The following is an 8634-nucleotide window of genomic DNA, read 5'->3' as shown; positions in this document are numbered from 1 at the left end:
AGCTGAGGCCACGAGGGGAGATGGAGACGGGGTTTCAGGGGATTTGGGACTGTCCACCCTGGCGCTTTCAGAAACCATTGGAGGATTTGTAGCTGTCACTTAATTGACCCTCTTTTAAAGGCTGGCTGTGATAGGCACCACTGCCCGGGAAAAGTGCGTGGCTGGGGCGTGTGAGGAGGGGCTCTTGTCATCAGGCCATGAGAGACGAAGTGGCAGTTAGTGATTCAAGACCCAGAATGCTTCTTCCCACGTTTGCGGGAAGGGACTGCTGTAATCTGGGGGCTGTTCGGGGGAGTCTCTGCTGGAATTCTATATCCTCACTAAATCCTGCAGGGTAGAGCAAATGCCAGAGTCGCGCTTTGGCGAGTGTCACTCCACGTTTATTTAGTGCTTTGTGGTTGGGGTGGGAAGAAAAGGAAATAAGAATCGTGAACTTGTCCATCCCCGCTGACGCGTGGGGCTCGGCCGCCCCTCCTTCTTTCCCTCCTTTCGCCTGGCGCGGCCGGGAGGCGGCGGCGCCAATGCTCGCCGAAAGGGCGCTCGCGGGCCCGGGCCCCGCGCTCGCGGCTCCCGGGGGAGGCCGCGTTGCCAGGTTGGCTCTAACGCCTCCGCCCGCGCGCAGATTGTCCGGGGCTGAAGGCGCCACCTCTGGCGCTCAGGCGCGAGCCGCCCCTCCCCCTCCTCCCGGCCCTCCCTCCGCACCTCCGCGGCCGCCCCTCGGCTCCTCCCCGGCCACGCGCCTCGCCAGACCTCCGGCCGGTTTCTGAGCCTGCAGGCGCCGAGCGGAGCGCGGGGTGTGGGTCGCCCTTCCAGTCCTGGCCGCCGCCTCCGAGCAGTCGGCGCCTGGAATTAGGATGCAGGCGTTCGGAGGCGGCGCGGCGGGACGCCGGGCCTTTGACAGCATCTGCCCCAACAGGATGCTGGAGCTGCCGGGCCGGCCCCTCGGCAAGCCGGGGAAGCAGGAGAGGAAGGTGGGGCCCCTGGCCGGGGCCGGGCGGGGTCTGCGCGCCCCGTGCCCCTAGGGCTGACTTGCGTTCACCGTTTCTGCGCCCGGCTAGTTCTCTCTTCCGCGGAAGTTCTTTCCCGGAGGCAGCGGCCACAGCTCGGTGTCAGTGTATGAGGATCCCCCGGACACAGAGCCCGCTGCGCTGCCAGGTGAGCCCCGCGGCACCCGCGCGACCCCTCGGGTTTCCCGCGCCGGGTGGGTGCGGCGCGCGCGGCTCAGAGGAGCTTCTCTCCCCTGGGCTCCTACGTCCTGGCGGGGGTCCCAGCGGCGGGCCTGGCGGAGAGGCTCAGGATCCGCCCGGCGCGTGTCTCCCGGTCTCCCCGCGCAGCCCTCACCACCATAGACCTGCAGGACCTCGCGGACTGCTCCTCGCTACTCGGGTCCGACGCGCCGCCTGGTGGTGACCCGGCCGCCTCGCAGGTACCTCCCCTTTGGAGCCTTGTGGCTTCTCGTAGCCCGAACCCGGACTGGGGAGTGGTGGGTTCATTTCCGTAAAGGCTCGTCGTGGGCCAGGAGCTCAGGCACATTCAGCTGGTGCGGGGAGGCGTTATTCGGGAACCTAAGCCTCCCAGATCCGAACGTCCCCCTCCCTCCTCCGTCCTCGTATACTATGAAGGCTCCATTTCTGGAGCTGATCTGCCAACTTGGTACAGTGAGGCTCACCTGGAGGCCTCGCCTGCCATTCCCCTCCCCATCTACTCCCTGGCTGTGACAAAGCAGTGCAGAGATTGCACACTGAGGGACAAGGCCCGCTGGGCACTTGGTGCATGTCCTGTCTGTTGTCTCAATACCCCCTTCCCCGGGCATTCACCAACCATTTTCATTACGTGTGTATCTAAGGAGAGTGAAAGTCGATGGATAACTTCTCAACCAAGACTGGACAAGAGGAAAAGGGTTTGCATTTGGGGGAAGCGGGAAGTACAAAAGACTCTGGAAGAAATGTGACAGAAAACGTTCCTTTCCGCAGAGATGGCTCTTCAGCGTTGCACACTTTTAAAAAGTCCTCTTCTTCCCGTCCAGAAGCTCTAGTCACTTACCATCGTGGGGCAAAGGGACATTTGAATTTTTTCTTTCTCCCCAAACCTGTCTTCTTACTTCCATCCCACTTCTACCACTTGCCAGGGATGGCATTTCCCTGGCAGAAGATGGAGCCTCCCAGTGTTGGTGTCTGGGAGGCCAGAAGCCTGGCTCATTGGTGGGATCTGAAGTGCACAGAAGGACGGGAGGTCTTAGCCAGTTGCAGCCCATAGGAAGAGTGCCAGTTCTAGATTCCTGGCAGCAGGTGCTGGGGCCACAAGTTCCCTGGTGATAGGCCCAGTACAGAACTGTCCAGAAGACTCGATCACCTCCCAGAACTGGTGGAGCGACGCTTCTCAGGCCTCCTCCAAGGGCCTTTTAGAACCTTGGGATAGAGCCCAGGGGGATTCAGAGATTGTTAAGGCAAGAGGTGGTAGTGGGCGTTGTACTGCGGAGGCCATTTAATTGTTCTTTTTAGATCTGGATGCTCAAGTAAGGCAAGATGATGTCTGAGCATCTTTCAACTGACCTAGAGGCCTAGGTCAGTTTACCCCAACATGTCTATTTTGCAGTTTAACAAAAACCAAGGACACTCTTGCTGGATTTTTGCTTAAGTATACAGAATTTAAATTTGACATCATGTTCCGTGTTAGTAATTTTTTTCCCTTGCTATTGTAGTTGGAGAAATGCCAGATTTATCTAATTGGGAAGGTAGGATTCAGTTTCAAAGACAGAGCTTACACCAGATGCACCAAAAGTTCCAGGATTTTTCCCGGGAAAGACAGAGCTGGTACAATGGAGAAAAGTCCCCAGGCAAAGCTCACCTGGCCAGTGCACACTCAGGTCACATTTCCTAGCTCCTTTCCTGGGGGGAGGGGGTGATGGACAGAGAATGGGAGTGCTCTAGAAGTTTTTGAGGTCCAGAATGGGACAAAAACCTGGGATAGCATAGGAGGAAGCATTTCCTGGGCCCCAAGCTCCTGATTTGGCCTGCAGTCTCCTCATGGTAAGGGCTTTTCTCAGTCCCCTATGAGAGGGAGACTTTCAGCCCTTGAAGCATGAGTCTCATTTCTGACCCTTCCAACCAGGACAGGACTCTGCTTCAGGAATTGCCTGGGGCCCTCAGTCCTTCCTTTCTCAGCTCCTTTCCCTGTGTAGCTTCAGTGTCAAACTGGTGCTAGAGGCCTCCCTGCTTGACTCTTTCCTCCCTGAGGAAAACTGACGCTTGTACATTCTTTGAAGTTAGTGCCAGAATAAGTTCCTCTTCCCAGAAATATCTGAATAGTAAAGAAGGGCTTTGGGGAGAACAGCCAAGCATTCCTAAAGAGACAGAAAAGCTAGGGGTAGTGAGGTATAAAGGAAAGAGGATTGAAACAGGCACTAGCATTCAGGGCAGGAGTCCCAATTCCACTGTTTCAGAGCCAGGTGACTTTGGCTAACAACTGAGTTTCACATCCCTCTCAGTCAAAGAGGCATCACTTCCTGGGCCCTGCCTGCTTCTCACACTGGTGTGAGGATTAACTTAGAGATTTTATGTAACAAAATTTTGTCAACTCTAAATGTCCATGAATTAAGGGAATAAGAAGGTTCCTAGGCCTCTAGCCTTTTACTGTCTTCTTCCCCCTCACTCAGCCAAGACACCTTGCAGGAGCCCAGCAAAGTGTCCAGTTCAAGAAGTTGAAGGTGCAGTGCATCAGACTGTACCGGAAAAGTTGACTTCAACTTTTTGGGAAACCGAACAGAGCAATAGGGGCCACGCCTGCTGCGAGCTGAACAGAAGCATATATCATAGCATCTCAGGCCCCTCAAATCATCGCCTCCCCTTCCCCCTCCTTTGTGGGGGAGGGGCGGTTAGCTGTGACTGAGTCTTGGCGGGAAACACGGCCTCAAGTGACTGCTTTGGAGGACTCTGAGCACCGTCGGGTCTTGGGAGGAGAGGCCAGGTGTCCACGCCACGCTCTGCGCTCTTGGAGCGGTGGCCTCTTGGTGGGTCGGGGTAAGTCGGAGTTGAGGTTCCGCGGGCGCACGAGGAACGCGTCGGGCCGCACAGAAGCCGCTGGTTGGCTGGCGGCCGGCCAGTGAGGCGGCGAGGGGGACTGTGCTGGGGGACCGACGCCTGACACCAGGCCGCTCACAATTAGGCGGCCTGCGGGAGCCGCGGGCTGCAGCCTCGCAGGCCTGGCCCGCGTCCGGTGCGCGCCGCCCCGCACCATGGCGGTGCAAGCCTGCTGGGTTCCGTGCCCTGTGGGAACTGGATTTTCAGGTACGAGAGTCGGCTGCGAACGAGAGTGCTGCAGACCCGCCGCCGAGCCCAGGAGGACATCGGTCCGTGCAGGAATTGTTCCGGACCAGCCAGACCCGACGTTAACCGGTTTACACCTCTGGTTTATTGTAGAACCATCCCCTGCAAACGGAAGCGAACTTTGATCTGCAGGATTTCAGGGATACGGTGAATGGTCTCATTGCAGGCAAGTGCAGTATCCTTGCAGTTAAGTGACGGCGGGGGTGTCCTCCACCGTAAATCAGACTCGTTCAGATTTTGTGGTCGTGAAGGTGGTCAGCCCAGCTACCTGTCAATGACTAGCCAGCATCTCATCAAACGGTCTGGCTCTTCCATGTTTAGGACTCCACCCCTCCCCGCATAGATAAGTTGAATCGCTGAATCTACAGCACTTTATCCGTCTGTCCGTGTGAGTTCTGGGAGAGGGACCCCTACACTGTCACGTGGCGGGGGAGAGGATGCGTGGCAGGAGCGTGCGGAGGAGTGGAGACCTTGTATGACTTCCAGGCCCAGGCAGGTTTGCCTAATTCAGTTCAGGTTAACTCAGCAGGCATGTATGGAGCGTGTGCTGTGTATGAACAGTACATCAGGAAGGGACTGAAAATCGCAGGTGTTGTGGAGTGAGGGATTCTTTATTTAATGAAAAAAAAAAAAAAAAATCTCCACATAAACCCTACACCCGGCGTGGCATTTTGCCCCTGCAGCTAGCTGGGCATGAGTCTGAGGCTGCAAATACAGCAGCTCTCGCTCTTTCCCAGACTCTTCGTCTTTGTTGTCGCCTCACCTGGCCGGCGGAGACTTTCCCTTCTCTCCTTGCGACGTAGCGCCATTCGAGCCCTGCCTCTCCCCGCCGCTGGACCCACTGGCCCTTCAGCCACCGCCGCGACACCCTTCAGAAGTGCCCCCGCCGGAGCAGTACTGGAAGGAGGTGGCCGACCAGAACCAGAGGGCGTTGGGGGACGCGCTCGTTGAGAATAACCAAGTAGGGACACTGGGCTGGCGACCAGGAATACTGGGACAGGGACAGGGTACAGAGCACGGGGGAAATTGGGGTTGCAAGGGTGAGGATGCGTCCCTGTGAACGTCAGAACCAGTGGAGTGGACCGTCTAGTGGTTCACGTAGCTGCTATTGTTCCGGTGGCTCCACCTCAGTTTCCAACTTCACTAAGAATAATCCCACACTATCAGATTTTTAATAGGGCCATCAATATTTATTGAAGGCTTCCTACGTGGCTGGCCCTGCACTTAGTTTACTTTCTCCTCTCATTTAATGTTCACAGTCATTGAGCTAGATACTCGTACCAGCCCCACTTCACAGGTAAGGAAACCAAGGTTATAGGACAGTTGAACTTCGGAGATAAAACCTAGATCTGCCTGTTGCTAAGTCAGTACTCTTCACCACCATGCTACACTGAGGATTAATTGAGATACATTTTGTCGAAGTACTTTTTTTTAAAAGAAAAAATCAACTAAAGTGATTAATATTCTAGCGTAAATGCCTTTGGCTACCCCGTTCCTGATGAGATGTCAGGATTTGGATTTAACTCATGCACAATATGGAGACGAGACCGAGCGCGGTGGCCTACTCCTGAATGTTTGGGTCCCCTCCTGCAGCTGCACGTGACGCTGACCCAGAAACAGGAGGAGATCGCCTCGCTCAAGGAGCGGAACGTGCAGCTGAAGGAACTCGCCAACCGGACTCGGCACCTGGCCTCGGTGCTGGATGTAAGTGGGACGCGGGCGTGTGGGACACCGAGGGACGTCGAGACTGTCCCAGTGCACCCCCCACCTGCTCCTTGTATTGGGACCCCACGGAGGACTGGGAGAGGAGAGGAGCGCGGGGCGCGCCGTGCATGCGCACCCGGTCTCCTCCCTTGTACTTGTCGCACACCCAGCGAGTCCGTCTGGCCCCAGGGCGGCGCTCTTCCCCGTCTTTTGTAGAAGCTGATGATCACCCAGTCCCGGGATTGCGGAGCGGCAGCCGAGCCCTTCCTGCTCAAGGCGTCGGCCAAAAGGAGCCTGGAGGAGCTGTTCAGCGCGGCGGGGCAGGATGGCGCGGAGGTGGACGCCATCCTGAGGGAGATTTCCGAGCGCTGCGATGAAGCCCTGAAGAGCCGCGACCCCAAGCGGCCCAGACTGCAGCCGGAGCCGGTGAGCACGGACAACAGGCCCGGGAACCTGCACGGCGCCTTCCAGGGGCTGCGCACCGACTGCAGCCGGAGCGCTTTGAACCTGAGCCACAGTGAGCTGGAGGAGGGCGGCTCCTTCAGCACCCCCATCCGCAGCCACAGCACCATCCGCACCCTCGCCTTCCCCCAGGGTAATGCCTTCACTATCCGGACACCCAACGGCGGTTACAAATTCCGTTGGGTCCCCAGTTGAGCTGGGATGTGGTCCCCGAAACACCGCCCTGTATTCCGACTGAAGCACCTGGAGGCTGAGCGGGAGTAGCTGGAATTGTTTCCCGAATCAGGCTTCTCAGAAGAACGCTCCCGGCAGGGCGAATGCCACCCTGAAACTTACTTCTTCAGGAACAAAAACGTCTTGATACTGATGCACTGTAAAGTTCTGCTGCAAAACATTGTATAGCTCCTCCCCTTTTCACAGCGAAAGCGTTTGTGTGTATGTATGTGTAATACATACAGGTCAGTCAATTTTTAAAGAACAGTATTTATTTTTAGCAGCGTTGAATTATGTACTTTTAGAGCAGGACGGGATTTAAAAACCATTTTACTTTTATAATTAAATAATGCCCTATAAAAAGGAAAAGGAGGCTCTAAGAAGTTAAGTAATTTTCTAAGATAGGAAGTGTTATTGGAACCTTTCAATCACTCTCACTAGTATATGATTCTAGGCCCAGAAACCTGGTCTCTACGTGAATGTTGCAATACATCATTCAACTTGCCTCAGTCCTGGAAGGACACCTAGTTTTGTCACTTGAAAACTTTTATGTTAGCTGCCAGAATAACAAATCAGGAAAGGTAGCTAAAACAGTTGCCTTTGGAAAATACAGATTCTCAGAGGCAATGGTCTATCAACAAAATAAGTGTTAAGCACATTCGTTTGTAATGGTTATTCATGCAATTTTGTAAGATTTATGGTAAATGTTTATATTAATTATATATACAGTTTTATTTGTTGAAACAGAATAGCCACCCCAAAACAGAAATTTGTTAATAAGAAACATACATTGTTTTAAGAAAATGACATATGCCACATGAAAAAGAGTGTTCACATTTTTTGCCAGGAGCCAAGTGTGTGGAAATCTTGGTAAAAGTAAAACTATCTATTTGAATTCCACAGATAAAACTGCGGTGCATGTTCATGTTTTACATTTCTCGGCTTGATCTATATAACATATAAGTTTTCCTTACATGTTATATAGTGCCTTCACTTTGAGTTTTCTTCTATTCCTTTTTGTCTGGGTTTCCTTTTTCTTCTCTGTTCTGAAATTATGTGAATGATACATGTCAAGTAGAGATTTTTTGCACCCTCTACCGGTCTCCACAGGTGGGTTAGTTCTTGCATTTGGGGGCTCAGTTTGGGCAAATTTCCAACTGTGTTATGCCATACTGCTTTGCCGGTTCTGCCATCTGAGTGGAGATATCAGGTAACAAGTGAGTTGGCTAGGGTGGCAGAACCTGCTCCTCCAGTTTGTCATGTGTACTGTTATCTGTATTTAAATAGCCATTTAGAAACCAAAAAAAGGGTGATAAAAGAACCACATTTCCTCATATTTTGTCTAACAAATGGATTCAAAAAGTACAGTGGATGGTTCAGAAATTTTTTTCATCAGCTCAAATATAAAGTTACCATAGTTCAGGATCAGAAAATAAATAAATAAATAAATAAATTAATTAATAAATAAAAACCAAAAAACCCTTTAACCTGTCCTGAGAAACAATTGTCTTTTCAAAAGTTTGTTCTCACTCTTCAATTAGTATTCTCATAATTCATTACCTTCAATGACTGAAAAGTTTAAAACATATTTATATGTATTTTTTTCTGTATGTCTTATGCCTGAATTAAAAAAAAGACACACTTCTTACTGCCTTTCAGATTATAGCCCTATAATTGTCATGTTAGCAGCTCTAACTACCTAAGTATCTTCCATTTCTTGCTGGGGGGAGGAACTCTCTAGTGAGCTAGTGATGCAAATGACCAACTTTGCATTAGTTAGCAGTAGTAGAGTTAAAAAATTAGATTGATTAATTCATTGAACAGATATTTACTGAATGTTACTGAGAATCTCAGTAGTACACATGCTGAGAAAACTGTGAAAGAACAAAGCACAAAGTTCTTGAACATTGATCTTACTTCCTCCTGGGAA

At 52.4% G+C, this 8634-nt stretch overlaps 1 protein-coding gene across 1 annotated transcript; it reads left to right on the top strand.

The window, feature by feature from the left end:
• Positions 1 to 854: 854 nt before the first annotated feature.
• Positions 855 to 6686, top strand: MCIDAS (multiciliate differentiation and DNA synthesis associated cell cycle protein). The gene is made up of 7 exons (XM_063083355.1): positions 855 to 971; positions 1059 to 1155; positions 1335 to 1426; positions 4419 to 4491; positions 5063 to 5286; positions 5919 to 6029; positions 6246 to 6686. Exons 1-7 carry the CDS (start codon positions 855 to 857, stop codon positions 6684 to 6686), a joined length of 1155 nt encoding a protein of 384 aa, XP_062939425.1.
• Positions 6687 to 8634: the final 1948 nt, after the last annotated feature.

Source organism: Cynocephalus volans, chromosome 2, assembly GCF_027409185.1.
Source record: "Cynocephalus volans isolate mCynVol1 chromosome 2, mCynVol1.pri, whole genome shotgun sequence".
Classification (NCBI taxonomy): Eukaryota; Metazoa; Chordata; class Mammalia; order Dermoptera; family Cynocephalidae; genus Cynocephalus; species Cynocephalus volans.
The sequence above is the reverse complement of the archived record's forward strand: the minus strand, read 5'-3'. Positions and strand labels throughout refer to the sequence as shown.